Source organism: Centropristis striata, chromosome 10 (assembly GCF_030273125.1).
Source record: "Centropristis striata isolate RG_2023a ecotype Rhode Island chromosome 10, C.striata_1.0, whole genome shotgun sequence".
Classification (NCBI taxonomy): domain Eukaryota; kingdom Metazoa; phylum Chordata; class Actinopteri; order Perciformes; family Serranidae; genus Centropristis; species Centropristis striata.
Window position 1 is genome coordinate 19380253 of NC_081526.1, and position 23461 is coordinate 19403713.

Genomic DNA, 23461 nt, shown 5'->3' on the forward strand with positions numbered 1-23461 from the left:
CCTGTGCTACCTGTGCAGCTGTCATGAGATAATTAGGTGAAGGTGGCACCAGTGACTGGTTTTATGATGTCTAACTGGCTTTTGTTTGCATTGCCAGGTGGTTGCCTTAGTGATGGATGGGGAGCCAGAACCAAACCCTGCCATAGCAGAAGAGGCAGGGGAGCGGGTGGAGCCCATGGATGCCACTCCCTCCCCCAAGCAAGAGACCACGCCCCCATTCAAGGAGGAGGCTGGGGAGTCAGTTTCCATGGTAAGGGAAGAAGATGGGGCCACAAAAGAGGGTGGCACAGAGGACAATGATGACGACGTGGTCCTCATAGGGGAAGAGGATCCCCAGCCTTCTGTCACAACCCTTCCCCAAGACACACCAAGCACAGACAGCCCAGAGCCGGCTGCTGCTGGGGTAACTGTAGACATGTCCACGGCAGAGGTGACCCCCAGTTCTCCTGCGTCTTCCAGCACTTCCACAACGACGGCAGTGGCTGCACCTCCTAAACCTCCAACCACAGAAGCAGAGCCCATTGTCATTGAGGACGAGGAGGACCCCGAGCAGAAAGACACTTCCTACTCCTCACCAGCGCACCCTGCAGGCTCCTCAGAATCACACTCACCAGGTGTACTCAGCAGCACCGAGCCAGATTCAGAGATCAGGATCGCCAGCGTCACCACACTGGGCTCCAGTAGCCAGAAAGGAGGCGCCACTGTTTCTGCGGCAAATACACCTCCACATGCAGTGGACGGTGAGGAAGACATGAACCTGATGATAACCTCAGTGACATCACTGCAGGGCAGGGTGACGACTGTCACAGCGGTGAGAATCACCAAAACTATTTATCACTTTTGTCTAGTTTACATTCATCCAGGGGTGGAAAGTAGCCAGATACATTTACTCAAGTACTGTACTGAAGCCGAACAATAATGTACTTTATCAGAGTATTTCCATTTAATGCTACTTTATAGTTGTACTTATCTAGGACATTTCATACAACAGTCATAGACTCAGTGTGCTTGAAAATAAAATTTCAAAAAACAACATAATGATAGATTATTTAAAAAAATTTAAATTAAAACATACAAGATGAAAAAAGGTAAATTTATAATATTTTCAGTGGCAAATAGTGTACTTTTTACCTGCTACATTTATCTAACAGCTTAAGTTACTTTATATATTAATATAATGGCATAAAATATAGTCAACAAATCAATTATGATGTAGGATAGATGATACGAAGAAATTCACAAGCTGACAGTATTGAATAGAAAATAAATAAGTCCCTCCTTTACAAGCTGCAACATTGAAGTGATGAACACATGAATGCATCAATAATTATAATCCAATAATGTACAATATTCTGCATAAAGAGCACTTCTACTTTCAGCACTTTAACTATATTTTGATGCTAATACTTTTGTACAAGTAAAAGCAGGACATGTACTTGAAAAAGTATTTCTACACCGCTTTTACTACTTTTACTAAACAAAAAGGTTCACTTCTACTCTCTGTATTTATTTTTTCAGTTATATTTTGTTAAAATGTTTATTTTTGTCTCGTAATTTGTCTCAGTAAAAGTTGGATCATCTGATGTTGTCTGCTGATGGATGCTTATGAAAGCAGGTGTTCTCTTTAGCGCAGCAGGTTTATTCTTGGCAAAGTGCATAATGATATCTTTTTAATGACACTGCTGCAGGCTGATGTTTTATTCCAATATTTATTCATCCAACTTGCACCGGCAGCTCCGAGGTAGATGAGGCTGGATTCATTGCCGGTTCTACAGACTGCACAGCATACGACTCTGCTGCTTCTTTGGGTTCCTTATCGACTTGTTTTCTAGTTCTATGTGACTAAGGAGGAATACTAACCTTAAGCAACTTGTCTGTCTAGGCAGGTGAAGGCCAGGCAGAGGAAAATGGTCTGCAGATTAGCAGTGCATTCAGCCTGAATCCTGACACCCCATCTGGTCGACCAACAGCCTCCTTCAACCCTGGGCGGGGCTCAGCCCCCTTGGGCCAGCTGGTACAGAATGGAGACACGGGGACGCACAACAGAACAGGTATTGCATTTATTATGCAGCAAGAAGAAATTTTACTCCTAATTTACCACCTCTACCACCAGCTAAACCATTATAAAATGTAAAATAAATGTGGCAAACAAACTTCCAAAGTGCTGTGCTTTAACAGAGTAACTAACAAGAAAACATCTGTCCTTGATTGGACTAAAGGATTAACAGATCTATATGGTTAAGCTATTAAGATTACACATATACAAAAATGTAACAGCGTAAAAAGTTTTCTCGTCCATTCAAGTGTAGTATCATCCTGGAAAAAGTTTTTTTTGCTGCAACACAGTGCAACATCACCCAGTACAATACAGCGTGCAAGCGTTAATTCCTGGTGGATTCATTTATAATCTGAATCTGAAGTTGTAAAATGCTTCCTCATAGTATAGAAAACACTGTGCAGTGTTTTGCCATCTAATAAGTCCTCAAATGCTTTCCTGGATGGTTTTGTCTCTTACCTAAAGATATGCACAACGACGGTACCAGAAAAGGCAGGAAGGAAGAAGAGTAGTCAAGTAGGAAGCATGGATGCGAACAATGCAGGTTTCAACTTTTGAGAAAAAAATTGCAAATATGAGGAAGAAAACAGTTTTGTTTAGCGATTCACCAAGGCCAGTGTTTTTCTTTTTGTTGTTTTTATTCCTCCTTTTGTGCAAGAGAAACAAGGACATTTTCATTATATAGAATAACTGAACTGTTTTCTGTCATATTTGAACTGTCAAACCAATAAATATTTTTTTAATATAACCTTGTTTCACATGAAAAAAAACAATTTAGTTGCTATACTACGACCTCCATCCCATCCATCCATTCTCGTTCGCTTATCCGGGGCCGGGTCGCGGGGGCAGCAGGCTAAGCAGGGCATTCCAGGCGTCCCTCTCCCCAGCCACAACGTCCAGCTCCTCCTGGGGGACCCCGAGGCGTTCCCAGGCCAGGAGAGAGATATAATCCCTCCACTGTGTTCTGGGTCTTCCCCGGGGCCTCCTACCAGTTGCCCGGAACACCTCTAACGGGAAGCCCCCGGGAGGCATCCTTACCAGATGCCCAAACCACCTCAACTGGCTCCTTTTGGTACAACGCCCGCATTACTGCTGACGCCGCACCAAACCGCCTGTCCATCTCACGCTCCGTTCTACCCTCACTCGTGAACAAGACCCCGAGAACTCCTTCGCTTGAGGCAGTACCTCTCTCCCCACCCAGATACTACTATCTATTCAATGAAAATAATTGTATAGTACTGGCACAGCTTAAGCGACACATTCATAACCTTCTATTTGTGAAACATAAATTAAATGTTGATGTTAAAGTCATCAGAAACATAATAAGGCTGTCTTTCACCTCTTGTGTTTTTCATACAACATTCTTATGACTGATTTTTTCCCCCAAGACAGTGTAATACTCTCATACAGTCACATTTTCTTTCACTTTTATTTGTAAACAAACAACACTCACTCACAGCACTCTTATGTTGTGACAAAGACGTATCTTCTCAGAAACAGAAGCTTCAGTATCACTATATGCAAGCAGCTGATGTCTGACTCTGCAAATGAATTGGCATACCTTTACTTTTGTTAGACCTCAATGATACAGTCAGCATGTTTCAGTGAGCAACAGTGAATGTAAACATAAGAAACCTCATGGAACACCTTTAAGTAAGTTAAAGGGTGTTTTCTCTCACTGCAGTCCTATGTTGCAATGGTTCAAAATGTTGTCAAAAACAGACAGAAATCTCCTCAACAACAAGCCGAGCTGCTGTTCAAATCCATAAAAAAACTACAGGGAAAGCTGGAGGATAAAGGAAAATGCTGAGTAGTTGACTGCAGTAAGTAGAGTAACCAAGTATTGTAATTCATGTAAATGAGTTCCAGTGTTCATCCTGAGACCTACCCAGTGAACCATCACAGACTTTAATAAACATCACCTGTGTGCTAAGTAGAAATTATGAGAGTGCAGAGGGGTGTTCAGGATGCTTTGACAAATAGCTTAGCATCTTTTTTAATCAGACACAGTAAACTCCTCCTCTGTCAACATGAGAACACTATGAATTGTGGCTAATTCGCTCAACAGCATTGCAGAGTATGGAGAGAGTGCATACAGGGCTTAAATAGTGCCCAAGTGGGCCATCTGACACTATCTGATTTCACGGTGGGACAATCCTGAGCCTTCACAGACTTATTGGCATTTAAGTCTGTGAATTGATAAGGTGGGACGTTGGGACTGGGCCTGAGACAGTTTTATGTCCCTGTGTAGCTCCACATGGACTCCAGATGGTGCTGTTGACTGCATTGGTGCTCTTTTCTAAAACTGGCTTCTGGAGGATTGTTTTTTATGCATGCAGAATAGTTTCATGTCTGCAGCTTTAAGCTAGTACATCAGAATCACATTTTGAGCTGCCTCTCCCTGCTGCACAGCATTTTATCCTGTTCTACAAAAAGACACTGATTTAGATGCAACAAGTGTGACGCTGTGTTTCTTTGGTTTGGATAGATTGGTGTTGTTAACAAATTGTAATATTTGTTTGATGGTCAGTTTTACCAGGATTGTGAAACAGCCACAAAAACTGATATTTTACCACCTGATGAGTGAAAATGCCCCTTTTATGGCCTAATGGTTTATGGGTATACTACATACCTGCAATGTCCCTGGTTTGATACCAGCTGGGGACCTTTAAAAGCATGTCAAACCCCTGTGTGTGTTTTCCTGTGTGCTGCTTTACCTTAAGCCAAAAACAAATCTTTAAACATGAAAGAAATGCGGGAGGTAGACATGTCCAGACCTCTGCAGTTAAAAAGGAAATGGTTGTTTAATGTAAAAAGATGCAACGGCTTACATCTTTCAAACACATATCGGACAACATATATGCCGATCTAGAGATACAGTATGTTTATGATAGGCCACTATTGAGTGATGTGATTGGCCAACCTATATATTGTTCTTGCTCTGCTGTGTTTTTGTTTCTCTGTGAAATTCTTATGTTGTGTAGTAGTTACAAGTTCTGTCCAATTCCATTATTTTACTAATAGCCTTCCTTTTTAGAGGGCCACACAAACTGAGAAGGAGAACATTCTTGGTCTGAAAAACTGAATCCTTCTGATACAATAACATCACTGTTCTTATTGTCAACTCTGGACAAACAAGACGTAGAATGGGGACAGCAGTGAACTGTTTTTCTTTCCTTCCAGACTCGTGGATCTCCCAATCAGCTTCAGTACCCCGCAACCAAAAACAGACGGGTGTCGACTCTCTGTCACCAGCCACCTCCCTGCCCAAACCTCCAGGCCAGTCTTCCTCATCTACTTCCTCCTCAGGTGCCCAGCCACAGCCCAGGACAGTCAAGGTGAGACACTCTGTTTATTTGAAGTCCTGTGTTGTTTACATTATGTGGAGGAAAACATTAACATCTTGGAAATTGTATTTTAGCATGTTGTGCTTTGGTAAAAGTGCTTGACATATTGCAGCCAAATACCAGAACAGGTTAAAAAGTGTTTTTATTTTACTTGAAACAACTTATAGGATTTAACACCCACATCCATTATTTTGTTCATTTCCTTCTCTTTTTTTTATTTTCCTCTCCTAGTTATAAATGACCAAAATGTACCTGCACAGAAGAATTCTACCTGTACTGGTAGTTGATTAAGTAAAGTCATACATTATTTATTACCGTTATAAAGGTCATTCATTGTTGTTTGTTCACCTCAGGTGACCTGTGCCAACTGTAAAAAGCCTCTGAAGAAAGGCCAAACGGCCTACCAGCGCAAAGGCTCCACACACCTGTTCTGCTCCACTACCTGTCTCTCTGCCTTCTCACACAAACCCGCCCCCAAGAAGAGCTGCACCATGTGTAAAAAGTAAGTCTCTCCACCTGAAGCAAGCACATTGAACAAGAGACAAAATGTGGTTTAACAGGAATTGGCTAATATGGGTAATAATAAACCAGGTCTTTGGTTTCATTTAAAGGAAAATAATTGTTTGCTTTTATTCTGCCTTTGTGCCTCGGTATAAAAGGTTGCTCTGATGTCCTTAGATGGACAGAAATGTGCATATTAAATAAGCTGGCATAAAACTTTATATTCATATTGTTTTCACTCTCACTGAGTTCATTTTTTAGCCAACATCAGTCCTGATCATAACTACCAAAATGCATTTTTCCCAGAATTTTAACCTATAAATTCCAGTTTGTTGACATAAGTCACTTCTATAAAAATTGATTTTATTGCATAAAAACCTGCAGTAGTGCATAATACAGCAGCAATTACCATTACAAAACAACGAAAATGGCATGCATTTGCCAGATATAATAGATTTTTTGTTGTTATGTTGCCATAGAATTAGTTAGACATTTTGTCCTTAAGGGTCTGTTGGGTGTCTGTATTTTAGCTACACAGTTTATTATAGTGTTATTATAGGATCTCCCAGTAGTTCATTCATTTCTGCTCTCTGACATGTTTTTTTTTTTTTTTGCCTTTTTCAGGGACATCACAAACATGAAAGGTACCATCGTGGCCCAGGTCGACTCCAGCGAGTCTTTCCAGGAGTTCTGCAGCACGGGCTGCCTCGGAGCATACGAAAACAAGCAAAACCCGCCCAAATCTGGCCTCAAAACCAAATGTACTGTCTGCGGCAAGCTCACAGAGGTCAGTCTGTCTGACACTTTACAACACATACTCCTCCCCTGACCATTAACCTGTCACTCTCAACCAGAGCAACATATGCCTCTATGTTCCTGACAATGAAATGAATAATGAATTGGCAAAAGGTAAAGACTAAGAGTGGAGGGAAACGACACTACTGTAGGTTGTGTGCAAGTCCACACCTGAATGTAATTTGGCTGCGCAATGATCTAAGAGTCTCAAAGCAACCAGCATGGCTGCAGACTCTTAGTCTTGTTAAGTTTCACCTTCTCTTCATTATTTACATCCCTGGTTTGTTTGAAAAAAAATCAAGTCCTGTTGGATTTAATTACATCTTCTCACCATTTGTCTTTTTTTCCCCGTCTCTGTTTCTAATCCCTTAATGAACATTCACTTACCATCATTTCACTGCCTCCTTCTACCCCTGTATTGTCTTCCTCCTCGGGCCACTTTCATTCAATATTTATTCTTTTCTTGTTACTCGTCTGTCGTCACTGATCTTGCGTTTGCTCTCTGTCCTCTGCTGTCCGTTTCAGTTTGGCGTCTCGGGGCCCATTTACAGCAGGCCTTCAGCTCAGTCTACAAGTGCTGGTCAACGAATTAGAATAATTTGAAATAGTGCAATCATTAAATTCTTTGAATGCATTTTTTGTGCAGAAAGCAAATCAGGTGTTCACCGCACCTGTCCTACTCGTTAGACTAATCACAGAACTCGTTACCTGTAAAAAAATTTGCTCAGCTGAGCTTTCCAAAAGGCCCATTTAGGCCATTTAACTGTGACACTGTTGTTTTATTGAATTAGAATAATGGAGAAACCGTTTCATTGAATTAGAATAAATGCTTGAATTTTTGTTTTCTGTGAAGAGTGTTCACTGTGCAGTATAAAGTCAGGGTTGAGTAGAATTTCTAAGTTGTAAAATCAATCATGGGTAAGCAGCGCGACCTCTCAACCGGAATAGTGGCTCAAATTCAAGCCCTTCGCCAACAAGGCTTGACCCAAACTAAAATTGCTGAGCAGCTCGGCATCAGCCAGTCTTCCGTCTGCAAAGCTCTCAAGAAAAACTGCAGCAAGCGCACCAACTGTTCCGGCGTCCGAAAAACTTCTGCTCGCGACAACAAGCAGCTGAGAAAGATCGCAGTCAGCAACCGGTTCAAGTCCACTTCCGAGCTCACCGACTTGTGGAACAAGCAGACCGGCGCTGACGTCTCCAGATCAACCACTTACCGTCGTCTGCGCGAACTCGGCTTCAAATCTCGCGTTCCAGCAGTAAAACCGATGCTGAACAAAAAACAAATGGCGAAACGGCTGAAGTGGGCCAAAGAACACGGCGAGTGGACTGCTGAAGACTGGCAGAAAGTGGTCTTCAGTGACGAATCACGCTTCTGCATCTCCTTCGGTGACCAAGGTCCTCGTGTCTGGCGTCGTGGTGGTGAAACCTACAACCACGAGTGCGTGAAAAGATCCGTCAAGTTTCCCCAGAGCGTTATGGTCTGGGGATGCATGTCCGCTCGAGGTGTAGGGAAACTCTGCTTCCTCAAGAAGACTGTCAATGCTGCCGTATATCAAGATGTTCTGGAAACGTTCCTGATTCCGACTGTTGAGGAACAGTTCGGCGAAGAAGACTTCATATTTCAACAGGATCTTGCACCGGCTCATGCGGCAAAGTCGACCAAAGATTGGTTCACTAAAAAACAGCTTGAAGTTTTGGCATGGCCGGCCAACTCGCCTGACCTCAATGTCATTGAAAACCTTTGGGCCATCGTCAAGCGGAAAATTCGCGACAGAAAGCCTACTACGCTGGACCAACTGAAGCAGAACATCGCCACTGCCTGGGAAGCTGTGAGTGCGGAAACTTGCGACAAGCTGGTCAAATCGATGCCGCAGAGACTTCAGGCAGTCATACAAGCCAAGGGGGCAGCCACAAAATACTGAGAAAGTGATGATTCTAATTATAATAAAAATTATTCTAATTCAATGAAACGGTTTCTCCATTATTCTAATTCAATAAAACAACAGTGTCACAGTTAAATGGCCTAAATGGGCCTTTTGGAAAGCTCAGCTGAGCAAATTTTTTACAGGTAACGAGTTCTGTGATTAGTCTAACGAGTAGGACAGGTGCGGTGAACACCTGATTTGCTTTCTGCACAAAAAATGCATTCAAAGAATTTAATGATTGCACTATTTCAAATTATTCTAATTCGTTGACCAGCACTTGTACATGGTCATCACATGCAAAAATAGCTGTCTCAAAATTTGAGAATAATTTCTACCACGTCAAAATGAAACATTAGTTATTTTTTGCTTGTCCTAGCTGTCTAAAATAAATAAACAAACCATTCAGTATTAGTCTGTGGGGTTGTTCTGTTACCTCCATCACTGTGTGACATCTTGAAATCATATGCATTATTTATGTCTCCTTCTCAATTTCATTTGCATATAAAAAGCAACAGCAAGGCCCCGCCAAACTACACTATGATGATTTGCAAAGTACTCCACATGGACAATACGCCTATGGATACATTTAAAAGGAAATGCATGATTTTTCTTTCCTATCATATCCTGTAATATATTTATATATGTAGTTTTAATGATTTTGATTTGAGCATTTGCAGCCTGTCATGTGTTGTAGTATAGGCCGTTATTGGAATTAAAATGGCAAGTTGGACACGTCCTTCAGTAAAATTGTGTGTATTCATGCTCAAACACATTGTACATGCATTGAAGGACAAGTCAGTCTGAAGCACAGCAAACAATACATGAAAGAAGTGTTCAAGTACAGGGCCATCTTAATGTTTCCAGGATCCTTGGCACATTGTGAGAGTTTGGTAAAGGCCAACTTTGCAAAAGGAGACAGCCTTGAATAGATAGGTATGAACTTTTCAAAAAGTAGCTCAAAATTGTGATATTTCTTCAAAATCACTTTATTCTACACGTCTCATTTAAAATGCTGCCAAAAATAAACTGTTTAAAAATAACTAGATCCTGTTAGAAACATTACATTCTGCTCCTCAGTGACACTGTGAAGCCATGATTGATTCTGCTGAGAGGAACGGTCAAGTAACAAATATCCACTGACAATCTGTTTACACAGAGCAGAGAGAGGACAGGAGAGGCTGCAAGACTGTGAAAATGTAAATTGTTCAACATGTATAGCATGTGGAGAACCAATTCTTTTCCCCAAATTCATAATACTTACATTTGTGTTCTATATATAGATTATTTAAAAAATAATAACTTAACGGATAAATTCAACTTGCATTTTTCCCTTTTTTATGATGTAGGACATTATAACTGTGTTATACTACTAAGACATTTTTGAGTCCACAGTGAGTAAAATGTAAAAAAGAGTGGTTCAGAGGGTTAAAAGGATTTTGAGCTGGGGAACATAGATACACTCTCTTCAAGAAGAAGCCTCTGTTTTCACAGTTGAACTTACTGAACAGTTTGTTTCTATTAGGCTAGACATCCTATAATAGTTGAAACAAAGTGATAAGAAATTGACGAGAAATTTAAAAGAAAGTTGACTAATTTTTGTTAATGAAGCTCTTCCTTGTCTTTCTGTCTGTCTACAGATCCGGCACGAGGTCAGCTTTAAGACGGTGACCCATAAGATCTGCAGCGACACATGTTTTAACGTTTACCGCCGGGCCAACGGGTTGATCATGAACTGCTGCGAGCAATGTGGCGACTACCTGCCCAGCCGAGCGTCGGCCAACCACTTCCTGCTGGTTGACGGCCAACAAAAACGATTTTGCTGCCAGAACTGCATCAAGGAGTACAAGCAGGTACTGTAGACCCAACATCCTGCAGGTGTGTTTGGAGCCTGTGTGACTGATTTTTTTTTTTTTTTTTTTCATTCAACCATTTCCTTTTTAAACACAACTTGCAGCTCCTATTAAAGTTTCTGTTATATTAATTTATCTGTGGTGACCCTTCCTCCTACTCACAGCCAACAAACTGCCCCCACAGCAAATAAAATGTAAATATAGGGAGATAATCAACCTGGCCTTGTTACTCACCCTCCTAAAATATAAAAAACATTGACAGTTGCTGCGACACAAGTGTGCCAAAAATGGGAAATAAACAGCTGAATGAGGCAGCAAATGTTCTTCGAAAGGAGAGTGAACGTTTCAGTTTAACTACAAAAAATTGCAGAGAAACCAAAAGGGATGATCAAATGAGAAACAATTATATTCAGAAAATATGAACTATGTTTAAAACATTATTCCAAAGTAAGACTGTCAAGCAATTTGGGAAAAAAAAATCTCTGTTAACCTCCAGCCCCTACCACTGAAATTGGTCTGCAGTCCATTGTAATCCATTTAGAGTAAGAAGTTCAGTAGATCAGTACAGATCAATGCTCAGCACTGCTCTGTATCTTTTTAAAACCTCCAATAATTCGGTTATTCAGATTTTTACTGAACTTGTTACAACTAAACTGTGTTGCTAAGCAATATCAGCCAGAACTTAGAGGTTGCAATTGTATTTGTTGCTTGGCAACAGCATCTTATTGGATATTCCACTAACAAGTGGAAGAGGAAAAAAAGATTCAAACAAGAGGCTGAAAATGTGTCCAGTAACGAGCCATCGTGTACAAACCCGCTCAGATTGTTTAAAACGTGGAACAGAAAGTACTTGGATTATTTATGGCTTGTGGAAGGAAAATACCTGCTTCCATTAGAGCATCTAAATTAGTTTTTTATATGTGTGTGTATATGTATGTATGTATGTATGTATGTATGTATTTATGTATGTATTTATTTATTTATTTATTTAAGGGCTGATGCAGCTAATAATAATAACCGGAGGACAAAGAGTTGAATCAGTGTGCTTTTGTGGCTAAGCATTAGGATCACAAACAAACATACAGACTATTGATTCATTCTGTTTACCTCTCTAATGCACAGTTGATGTTAAGTTGTACTCAATTAAAGAAACTGCTCTTGATTCCCAACAAACACATTAAAACCCTTTTCTCCAAAGAAGAGGATCCATCAGAAGTTCCCACAATTTGTAATAATCTATTTTTATTCCTCTGTGTTACACTTGTACTGTGCCTGCATGGACCGTAATGTGCATAAAGTTAGTCATTAAACTTTTTTTAGCTCACATTGAAACACTTTTATTTTTCAATTAAATAAGCTTTATCATTGAACAAATATAATCTTAGTTTAATTTCAGAATATTACATTTTCTGTTTTTTTCCCTCCTTTTATTTGCTTTTGTCAAGTCTAATCCAACTGTACAGTCATGTGCTTAATTCCCATTTTAAAGGGAAAAAAACAAGATAATTATAATAATTCATAGAATAAAAATAATAAAAGGAGTTAAGATAATTAAATAAAAATACAAATAATGATGTTTATTAAAATCATAATAATAATTTTTAAAAATAAAAGCAGGGCTGTATAGTGACCTTTGTCCACAAACACAGAGAAAAAAAATATCCATTCAACAATAACAAATTTTCCATTTCCACAGAAATGTATTCACTTTAGATCACATCAGCTGTATGCTCTCTCTGTCTCAGGCCCACAGTAAACTTGCAACCTGCTTGACGTGCAAGACGCTGATTAAGACGGGTGAGGTGCTTCACAGCCTCGGAGCGGGCGGCACCATGGGCTCCTACTGCTCCGTCAACTGCATGAACAAGGGCAAGCTGGCGTCGACCTCCTTCATCAGTGAGTCGCAGAAACTGAGCCTTTCTGAACCATATAGAGAAAGTCTGCACAGTACCACAGGTCCCATATTACATTAAGCAGCTCACAGAGACACCAGATTATGTTGTCAAGGTTGAGAGTGGGCAATAGCAGATATATATATATATATATATATATATATGAGCATTTATAGCGGTATGCGCTCAGTAGGCTACTATCTGTGTCTGGATGTAAATTATTTCTCTTTCTGAATGCATTTTAGTTTGTGCAAAGCCAATAAATAGTAAGTGAACACCATAGATGTCCCTGCATTTAATCACACAATGTTGTCTTGTGAAAAGTCACAAGCATGTAGCCTGGCTAACACCAGACTATATCACAAATGAGATATAGTCTGGAGACCACCTATTAATTTTTCCGTTTTGGAGGCGTGGATTACAATCCTCCAGAGCCGTTTATTGGGCGCTACGAATGTATATCATAAGCATCTGTACGTAGCTCTTAGCCAATCGTATCAGTTATACCAGATGACGTATGTAGAGCGAGAAATTCGAGGAAGCATCGAGCAAGAAGACGACTGATGTTTACATAGCCAGACTAGCCCATCTCTACTTTGAGACTAAAATGTTCAATTCTTCTTCTGCAACGTTTTTCTGCAGCATGTTCTGGCTCTGGCTGCTCTGTAGTTTCAGCTCCCAGTCTACCAGCTGTGTTGGTGTGTGTGTGTCTGTGAGAGAGTGTTGCTGGCTGCTTTGCTTCTCCAGTTCTCGCTTTCTGCAAGAATATTTATTTTTACGCTTTATTTCCCCCTTATGTCATTCAGCCACACACATCTACTGATTATATGGGCAATAGACCAGCTGCTGCGGGTCTCTGGGCGGCTCCGCTGTCCCCCGGCTTGTAGCGAGATCATCGGCGTTACAGCAGCGAGCGGTAGCGGGGCTAGTTGGTAGATTAGGCTTTTGCCAAATCAAGTCAGAAGCAAGGCAAAAACATCCTTTTTCGTGGTGAAACAGGAGTGTAAAGCCAAACGTTCTTCTTTTAAAATAAACTTTGGCTCTAAACTATCTAGAACACTGTCTACAGCTAGATCCAAAGAGAGTTTCGCGTCTGCTGCAGCCATGTTGGATCTGTAAGAAAACGACAAAACTACAAGCTTCCGTCTGCCGAGTAGTACGCGTCATCGTCTTGCCGTCCCTCCCTGTTCTGTGATTGGATCCCTAATTCAGGGCTAAGAATCTGCTATAGACACCAGACCCTTTCGCAGTTCGAAATGAAATTGAGCGTGCAAGGCAGTATGGGTATACCCAGGCTAACAAGCATGTGAAATAAATGCATTTTTATGTGAGTTTAAATGTTTATTTGTTGCCTTTGTGTGCAGCCACAGAGCCCACATGTCACTTCTGTAAGAGGAATTCGTTACCGCAGTACCAGGCCACGCTGCCAGAGGGAAACATCCTCAACTTCTGCAGCTCACAGTGTGTTACCAAGTTCCAGGTGGGGTCTTTTTTTTTTTTTTGTGAATTCAATCCTGAAATAAATAAATTCAGCAATAAATATTTCTGCAAATAAAATAAAATTTTAATATATAAATAAGTGTGCATATTAAATAAATGAATAAATAAATATGGCTATAAAACATATTATATATATTGTATATAAATGAGTTTTTTATATATATATAAAAACAATCAAATATAACTAAATCAATATAGTTAAATAAATAAATAAATAGTTTTTGGTCTTTAAGTCTTAGTCTTTAAAGGACAACTTTTTTTAATTTTAGGGGAATTTTATTTATTTCAGGACTTACTGACTTATTTAACACTGACTGAAATGCCATTTCACAGTTTCTCTGATTTGCTGTGGGTTATTTAGCACAATAATTCTTCTATCACTCAGCTGCAGTGAGGACGCATACATGTATAATTGCATTGCAATTTCATGCAATAAACAGTTAATAAAATTATGTTTAAAAAATAAAGTTCTGAAAATAAAACATATTTTCCGTTGTCATCTGCTCATTTGATTTATCCTCATGAGCTCAAAAAACATAAAACGCCACAGGTTCCCTCACTGGAGTCCACGACCTGATGGTTTTTTTTTAGCACCATGTTGCATAAATTGACATTTTAATGAGAAAAATAATTTCATGAAACTGTCATGGCTCGATCATTGTTTGACACAGAGTTCATATAATTCGACCCACTTGTGAAGCGAAGTCTGTGGGCATAAAAATATTTGCAATTTAAAATGGAAATGAAGCAGTCAACCATGTTAACATTATTTTCTAGATTGAGTCCTATTATCAATAGTTATACAACATGACAACATGAAAAATACACCGGCATCTTGCGGTACGATATGCTGTGACATCACGGGATTGGTTGGCTCCATGGTCCTGAGGAGAGTCCCCGAGTCCACATCACAGAGAGAGATAACAGCGAGACAACAGAGACAGAAGGGAGGACACTACTGTATTGTTCCGGGGTCTAAAATTAGTTTTACAAAGTTAAGGCAGAGGACAAAATAACCCATTTTCACAAAAGTCCGCTGAAACAGAGAGCAGTACTGCTGCGCTGGCTGGCGGTGAAATTAAAACCACTCGGAGCAGCTCCAGGCTTTAGTCTGTTGATCCGGCAGACCACTAGCTTGCCAAACTCAAAAATCTCCTGCTCTATGCAATCTTCCTCCAGAAAATGCTGACAACAGACACTGGAGTGTTTTTAATTTACCCGCCGTTATAACCTGAGCTCTACTGAGCGCACAACACACTCTGACAGTACAGCGGTGTCAATCCACCGTAATGACAGGCAAGCAGGGGATACAGGAAAAGTTAAGTTGGCCGGTATTAAGTCATCAACTATGTCCATACTCCAAAACAAACCGTAAACACAAACACTAACACTACACTACTACTAACACACTAACACAACCTCCCAGCACAGTACTTAAAATGTGCGAACATTTGTTACACGTGCTTCACCACGCATGACATGGGCCAGGTCAGCCTCCTGACAGCAGATAGACTCAGGACACACCGTCACCATTTACATTTACATTTAGTAATTTAGCAGACGCTTTTATCCAAAGCGACTTACAGGAAGAATAAAAGCAAACAATCAAGGTATAGTGCAGTAAGAGCTATTAGTACAGCAATAAGTGCTTGTGACAATTCTTTAAGGAGTAGAATTATCGTGTTATCGTATTATGCTCTCTGAAGAGCTGGGTCTTCAGGAGTTTTTTAAAGGTAGAGAGGGACGCCCCTGCTCTGGTCGGAACTGGTAGTGTGTTCCACCAACGGGGAACAAGAAATGCAGAGTCTGGATTGCCTTGGACCAACGGGGGCAGCCCACCAGTTGAGCCCCGGCTCCATATCCTCCTCTTCTCTCCGTACCACTGCTCGAGTCTCAGCATTAGTGGCTCGAAAGCATCTGCAATGGTTTTAAGAGGTTCACTCAGCCTTTCTACTTCATCTGCATCCAATGTCGTTTTCCTCTTAGATGAATTATGGACGTAGGTGTAGTGTAGTCTAGCTGGTAATACCCATAGGTTGAACCGGGCCGAAAGAACCAACCAACCCTGTTATGTAGGCAATGATATCACTCCAAAATGGCGGCGTGCTGTCTAGCTAGCTAGATAAAATTACATTACAACAATAACATTAAATTGGTTATTTCTGTGGTTTTAATTTTTTTTTAAAGAAAAACAGATGTCATGTATATTTGAGCAATTCCAGTGCCAAAAGTTGCATGTGTCATTTCCACTTTAATATGTTAATTAGCTGTGCTAATCACCTCTGTAAGTGGCACCAGGTGTGTTTTGACATCAAGTACCAAGATGTTTATGGAAGGCTATAAGAAGTGCTGAATGTTGTTACACACCAGCTGTTGGTCATTACTTGTTTTTTATTTCCTCTGTGTGATTGTTGGGTTTTTTTGTGCTTTTTTTTTGACAGAACGCTACTCTTCAAACAGCCACCAATGGTCAAACCCCGCTCTCCACCACAAACAACACCGTCCAACTGAAATGTAACTACTGTCGAGGAACGTTCAGCTTGAAGCCCGAAACTCTGGAGTGGGAGGTGAGACCATCCTGAAGAGTAGTTGCAAAACTTTTATCCAGATATTACAGGCAGGCGCAAAAAAAAGGATTCCATAAGTCTTTATTGATCTCCAGAGCTCCTACAGCGACAGACTGCTTCACCCAAGCAGTCTACATACTGGTGTATACAAGTCATGTAAAATTAGATAAATAATTAAACTTTGATAAGTCTACAACTAGTAAGTCCACAGAGAAATAATCGACAGTCATTTTTCAAAAAATATTTTGGTCTTTTAAGGAAAACTGCTAAAAATGTGGTGGTTCTAGCTTGTCATTGTGAATATTTGCCTGTTTTCTCAGCCAAGGTAATTAAATGTTGTAAGAATGTGGGGTTTTGGTCTCCAAAATTTGGCTTTTGAATTTGTATGAATTTGGACTCCACTATTTTCCCTCATTATGTAAACTCCCCTGCAGTTTTTCAATTTTAAGGGCATACTGGTAATGAATTGTAAAAACAAGAATTGATACAAAAAATGTATCCAAATGTGTCTGTGTTCAGGATAAAGTCTACCAGTTCTGTAGTAAGACGTGCTGTGAGGACTACAAGAAGCTCCACTGCATTGTGACGTTCTGTGAGTACTGCCAAGAGGAGAAGACGCTACATGAGATGGTCAAGTTCTCCGGAGTCAAGAGACCTTTCTGCAGCGAAGGTACTTATTTCCCATCCTCTCCTCTCTATGACACTTAATACATCCAAGTCATTTTTCTTGACAGTTTTGAAGTTGGAAGAGAGACTGATCATGCTCCATGGTGGCTGTTGTTGATTGGTTTTCAATGGCTTTTTTGTTTTTATGTGTGCGTTCAGGTTTTTGTTTGCCAATTTTTTAAGCATTCTTCTTGTTTGTTTACAGTACAATATCTATTTAAAGTTTCCTTCCAGATGAGACCACTTTCGAGTTTATTCATCATCTGACCTCCTTCTGCTATTTCAGTCTTTCTTTTGCTTCTCTTTTTTTTGTTCTTTGCAGGCTGTAAGTTGTTATTTAAGCAGGACTTTATCAAGCGGTTGGGTTTGAAGTGTGTCAGCTGTAACCACTGCAACCAGCTCTGTAAGCGAGGTTTAACCCGGCCATTTGGCGGGATGACCCGGGACTTCTGCAGCGAGGCTTGTGCCAAAAAATTCCACGACTGGTACTACAAGGTCCGCTCACATTCACTGCATTCATTATTAAACTTTACACAAATGTAAATGAAGGAAATACAGTTTTGTGACTGTTCTGTACTTTCCTCCGTTGACCACCAGGCGGCGAGGTGTGACTGCTGTAAGGTGCAGGGTAACCTGACGGAGTCAGTGATGTGGAGAGCAGAGATGAAGCATTTCTGCGACCAGGAGTGTCTGTTAAAGTTCTACTGTCAGCAGAACGAGCCCATCATGGTCACACAGAAAGGCCCCGAGAACACCACATTAGGTACAACCTGTGTTTCCTACAAATACCTGCTTTCTTATGTTTCCTTGTTTTTCGATAAGATTTCTTCATGGGGCAAAGTTGTGATGAAGATGTGACGTATATTATTTTCTTTTTTACAGGGTATGAAGGGGCCAAACTTGGGGTAAGTAAGAATTTGGGAAAAAAGGTATCAGCGTCATAGTTTGCTTTAAATTAACAATACTCTTGTTGTTGTTTTTATCTAAAGTATCCCATTACATATTTAAACTTTCCTTATAATAAATGGTAGTTGTGTGAGAGCAGAAGCCACATTTGCATTAACAGTTAAACCTGTACATTTCATTTTTTTCTCCTCTTTTTCTCTGCCGTGTTGCAGTTGGTAAACCAAGGCACTGTGGCGTACGCTGGCGGAGGTTTGATGAGAGACGTCAAGAACAAGGCGGTGCTCTGCAAACCGCTCACACTGACCAAGGCTACTTACTGCAAGCCACACATGCAGAGCAAACTGTTACAAACAGGTAAACACAGCATCTTACTTAAAAAGTGACATTACATATCTGTTGAGAGCGTTTTTTACCATGTTTAATTTGATTGTTTATATGAGATAAATAGGGACAGGATGTTTTTGACAGCGACACAGCAGAATAAGAACATTTTTGAGATGTTTTGGCCTTGCAAATTCCTGCTTCACACCCCTCAAAACCATCACTTCAGTAGTAATGGATGATACAGATTTGCATATATAAGATTGTGGTTCTGCATATCTTTGTCCACAGATGTAGACGATGGTGTGAAGAGGGAGTATATTCCTGTACCCATACCTGTGCCTGTCTTCATCCCCGTGCCCATGAATATGTATTCCCAGATGACTCCCACCCCAGTCTCTTTGCCTGTACCGGTAAGACATTATGAACACATGATTATTCACGTAGAAAGAAAAAAAAATTGTTTTGTTCACGCATAAACATCAATTTAAGCATGTGTAATAAATGTTAAGACTGCTTAAAATGGTTATTTTATGAACAAATGAGCAAGCACTGACACATTTTTTATAATACAAATTTGTTGTTGGTGTTAGAAAAAGCTTTTTGTCCCGTCCCGTCCAGGTCCCTGTGCCTGTGTTCCTGCCAACCACCCTGCAGGGGGCAGAGCAGATTGTCCAGACCATCAAGGAGCTGAAGAACGAGGTGCCCTCCGACCCACTGGAGGCCGACCTGCTCTCCATGGCTGAGATGATCGCAGAAGACCAGAAGCCAGGTGATTAAATGTCTCCTTCTATAAAACAATGTTCTTGATACAAGATTCCCTATTGTGTCAGATGGTTTAGTTAGATTTGAAGATAGCTGCAGGAGCTGATGAACTGCTGTACTCGACTGTGTTTCAGATGTTAAGCCGGTGAAGGTGAAGAGAGAGTGTGGAGGGGAGGAGGCCTCCAGCAGCAACTCTGAGGAAGAGGAGGAGGTGACAGGGACACAGGAGGAAGAGGAAAAGAAGGAGGAGGTGACAGAGATGCAGGAGAAGCAGGAGGAAGAGGTGAAGGAGGAGGAGGAGGAGTACGAGCCTGAGCTGGACCTGGAGGCAGACTTCCCTCAAGGTAAACACTTACTGTACATTTAGTTCTAGACCTACAATGTAATTCAGTGTTAAAGTATTAAAAATAGGGATGGAATAATTAATCGATTAATTGTCGTTAAGAATTTGGTCGATCATGTGGTATTTATTTTTTTTTATCTGTGTATTTTGTTATTTTAATTTTATCTATGACTGCGTATCAGCACTCACTGAACTGAAACACGGCAGACTGTTCAGTTCTGCGGCCTTACGTGAATAAACCAATGAGCTGAGATTTAAGTAGGATAGGTTTTCAGGGGCTAAAACATTGAACTCATTGACGTTATATTTACAGTTTAATCGACAGGATCAAGTCTCTTTTCGTCCTTTCAAGATAACAGCGTCCGTTATCAAAACAAGCTTTTGCACAGTACTATCTAATATCTTTTATTTTACCCATGTATGCATTGCGAATAATCGATTAATTGATCTTTAACATAGATGTTTCAAGTTGCCAGGTTTCTTCAAAACACCCATCCCTAGTTAAAAATGTTATACATTTAATCAGTAATAGTTCAACAGTATTTGGTATCAACAGGCTCTGGATTTTAAAGTTTATAAGTCCTAATGAGCAACATGTATGTCTGCTGAAAGATGTCTGAAATGTTTGGATGTCAAGTAAAAGAAGAAATTAATCCTGATTCAAATCAGTGATTGAGTGCATGTAACATTCTCATTCATTCTTTCTGTTTAGTGAAGCGGCTCTTACGTAACAACATCTGACTCGATGTTTGTTTTTAAATGGATCAGTTCAGTAATTCAGATTCAAATTCTTCCCTCTGGTTATTTCTGGAACTGCTTTAATCTCCAGTATCAGATCAATATGAGAATAATGTGAAAGATTTCCTGTCGCAGCCTCAGACCCTGTTCCTGTCCTGGAGGGGATGGACGAGGACATGGGCTTCTCTCTACCTCCAGTCCTGGCTGAGGAGAAGGAGGAGCTGGAGGAGTCTGCACCTCGACCACAGCCCAGGAGACAAGTATGCACGCACAAACTAACACCTATACACATTTAACAATCAGAAGTGTTGCACTGGACAATTTAATTTTACCGTGTGTAGTAATTGTGTTTGTGTTGCAGGGGAACAAGAGGCAGGCAGTGGAGGAGGGCTCAGATCTGGCCTTGTCCTCTTCTTCCCATCTAACAGACAGACGCTCAGAAGGACGGTCGCTGCCTCTCAAGGCTCGATACGGCATCCATGCCTGGAAACGCTGGGCGTTGTCTCCTTCTGACCAATCAGACGACACCAAAGTAAAAGAAGGCTCCAAACCAGGTGAGATAAACAGGAACACAAACTTACTGCTGTGTTTCTGAAGTAGTAAATCAAAGGCTGATTGTTCTATTTAGGAACATGTTTTCTGACAGCAGTCTGTGTCTGCTCATCATCTCCAGCAGGACGATCTAAAAGCAACCTGCTGTCGCTGAGTTCAGAGGAGCTGAACGTGGCTCTGTCCCGGTTTGTCACGGAGGTCTGCAGGCCCAGCGGGGAGCGCTACTCTCCAGACAGCATCCTCTACCTCTGCCTGGGGATCCAGCAGGTTGGTACCAAGCCAGAAAAACAAACCTGCAACTCACCAGCAAGCTATAAAAATAAGACACAGATTGCACCTCACGCCAGCGTGTACAATCTGTTTGAAAGATTTATTTCATGTAGTTTCTTGAAATGAAACTCATAACTTTTTCCGTCCATCCACTTTAGTCTGAGGTCTCATTTATGCTTAAACATTTAACATGAATTAGGATGCCTTCTATCCGTACTCTATGTTCATGTTCACGGTTGTCTACAACTCTGCTTTTGTATTTACTGAAATCATAAATTAGGCTTAAAATACATGTAACAGTAGTTACACAGCAGGAAACCTTTTGTTGCATATAAACTTCCCATAATTTCCAAAAAAGCAAGAGGTGTTCTGAAAAAATAAAATGCACAGACTTTTTTGTGCAGCAGTTGCAGTACAAAGTAAGAGAGTGCAAACAAAACAAAATATAAACATTAAAGATCCGGGATTACAGATTTAACATGTAACAAAATTATAACCAGAGCTTCTTTCTGGTGTGCTCAGTTTATATTTAAGAATAGAGTGTGGCGTCCTGCTGGTCTTGTGACCATGTGAATGCCCCTTTGTTTAAAATCCCTGCTATTGTTTTACACCTCATTTCCTGTTCCTGTTGTGTTGAATAAAATTATGCCATAAAAAAAACTTTTAAAAAACAGTTATGAAAAGAAAAAAATAAATTAAAGGTAAGACCTCTGTGGTGGCCCCACAATTCTTACTTAGTTTTAACTCCTCCCTTTGTTCTGTAAGAATTCAGTCTGTAGTCCTTTTAGAGGTAGGAACTAAAGTTTCAGTGGGTGTTTCCTGGAGGACAGATATAACTGGTGCAGTCTTCCCTCCTGCTCTCTCACATGTGAGCAGCAGCAGAAGCAGCATGGCTGTAGAATGGAGCGCAGGGTTGTCCAAAGTCCTCTGGAGGGTGATTTTTCTGGCAGAAAAATGTAAGATATGATTTAATATGCTTGTAAAAACCAAGTTTTAGAGATTTGTTGTTTTAGGTGTAGTTATATCAAGAAATTTAGACTTAAAACACTTAGAAATGTCTTGTATCTTTTCTGGGCCTGCAGGAATTTGCTGCTGTATTTCCCTCCCTTTTAAAAAAAATCTTTTCAGAAATTTAATTTGTAGGTTTTTTTAACGAGAACTTGTAATGTTCAGGTTGTTTTGTAGCATAAAGCCAGAAAATAAGTTATTTTTGTTCATTCTGGGTCTGAATGTGCAGAACTTTGTGTCCTGTGATTATAACTCTTTGCTGTTCACATTCATAAAAACAGTGATGATCATTTTAAATATGAGGACACTGACAAAGTTTTGATCAACACAGATTGCTCGTTTGACCTTATTTTTTTTAATGTGAGGGTTTTTTTTTAATTTGTTTGCAGCACCTACACGCCAAAGGCCGGAAGGATGACCTGTTTAGCGACCCGTGCTACCAGCAGTTTGGAGAAGAGCTCAACAAGGTCCTGAAGGACTGGCAGCCCAGCGTGCTACCTGATGGTGAGTGTGGGACAACCTTCTGCACCATTGCAACAAATGTGTTACTATGATTTTTGTCTGATTTTCGTGACCACATCTTAAAATGCCACACAATAAGTCAATAATACCTAAACGACCATAATGCAAGGGAAAAAATCCTAAGTGATTTAAGGAAGTACCCAGGTGGGTTTTTTTTTTGTTTTTAATGTAGCCTCCACAGCAAAATTATTTGTTTATTCTAAACTTTGTTTCTTATTTTTCACTGGATTTGGTGTAAAGTTGTACTGAACATCTAAGAAACCTTAAAGATAATTTGCAACATGTATTAATGTTTACATTTTGAAATGTAATATTAGTTTTCACTTTCTTACAGACACATTTTGGTTTTGTGTAGTATGAATAATTGTATAAAATCTAGAATTAATTTGGTCCGGCATAAAAAGAATTAAGTACCATAGATCTTACTGAATTAAATTTAAAACACTTTTTAAGACATTTAACTATATAAGGTTTAATTTTATTGAAACGTTATGAGAAAGTGTAAATATTAATTGAAATACTTTGAGATATTGTTCTGTTTCATCATATAATATTTTTGAAGTAGCTTTTATAACAGCAAGAGGAAATTCAAGTCAACTGCTCATTATCTCCACCTGGTGGTGCAGGGCTGTTTAAACTTCTCTGACAGTGTCCGATGATTATAACTCTTCTGCTGTTCACATACTGATTTATTGTGATTGCACCATTATGTTATCTGAGGACACTGACAGATATTGTCTGTTTACACAACAAATGGGGAGTAGTTGAGTAGTTTGAGAGATGTAAATGTTGCACAGATTTAAAAATTTTCACTGATGCCTACTGTTAACATCGATTTAGTTTACTTGGTGTACTACCCAACAGCTGTAGTTCACAAAATATCTCTCTATATGTCTTTTACAAAATGATCCGTCTCTTCCGTTTTTTACATTTAAAA

General features: G+C 40.1%; 1 protein-coding gene across 2 annotated transcripts in view; it reads left to right on the forward strand.

Moving 5' to 3' along the window:
* The window catches only part of zmym2 (zinc finger, MYM-type 2), a 36954-nt gene that overhangs the window by 8257 nt on the left and 5236 nt on the right, over nucleotides 1-23461 (forward strand). Inside the window, exons 2-22 of one of the 2 annotated variants that reach the window (XM_059342642.1) lie at nucleotides 98-811; nucleotides 1883-2051; nucleotides 5240-5394; nucleotides 5757-5905; nucleotides 6529-6691; nucleotides 10262-10474; nucleotides 12220-12370; nucleotides 13731-13846; nucleotides 16308-16433; nucleotides 16953-17103; nucleotides 17422-17594; nucleotides 17697-17862; nucleotides 17982-18004; nucleotides 18218-18359; nucleotides 18618-18739; nucleotides 18948-19098; nucleotides 19226-19435; nucleotides 20308-20432; nucleotides 20534-20726; nucleotides 20846-20991; nucleotides 22392-22506. In XM_059342642.1, coding sequence (XP_059198625.1) covers nucleotides 113-811; nucleotides 1883-2051; nucleotides 5240-5394; nucleotides 5757-5905; nucleotides 6529-6691; nucleotides 10262-10474; nucleotides 12220-12370; nucleotides 13731-13846; nucleotides 16308-16433; nucleotides 16953-17103; nucleotides 17422-17594; nucleotides 17697-17862; nucleotides 17982-18004; nucleotides 18218-18359; nucleotides 18618-18739; nucleotides 18948-19098; nucleotides 19226-19435; nucleotides 20308-20432; nucleotides 20534-20726; nucleotides 20846-20991; nucleotides 22392-22506 — 3658 coding nt within the window. In that variant the 5' untranslated portion in view covers nucleotides 98-112. The remainder of the gene's footprint in view (nucleotides 1-97; nucleotides 812-1882; nucleotides 2052-5239; nucleotides 5395-5756; nucleotides 5906-6528; nucleotides 6692-10261; nucleotides 10475-12219; nucleotides 12371-13730; nucleotides 13847-16307; nucleotides 16434-16952; nucleotides 17104-17421; nucleotides 17595-17696; nucleotides 17863-17981; nucleotides 18005-18217; nucleotides 18360-18617; nucleotides 18740-18947; nucleotides 19099-19225; nucleotides 19436-20307; nucleotides 20433-20533; nucleotides 20727-20845; nucleotides 20992-22391; nucleotides 22507-23461) is intronic. The other variant, XM_059342643.1, reaches the window with a different exon arrangement.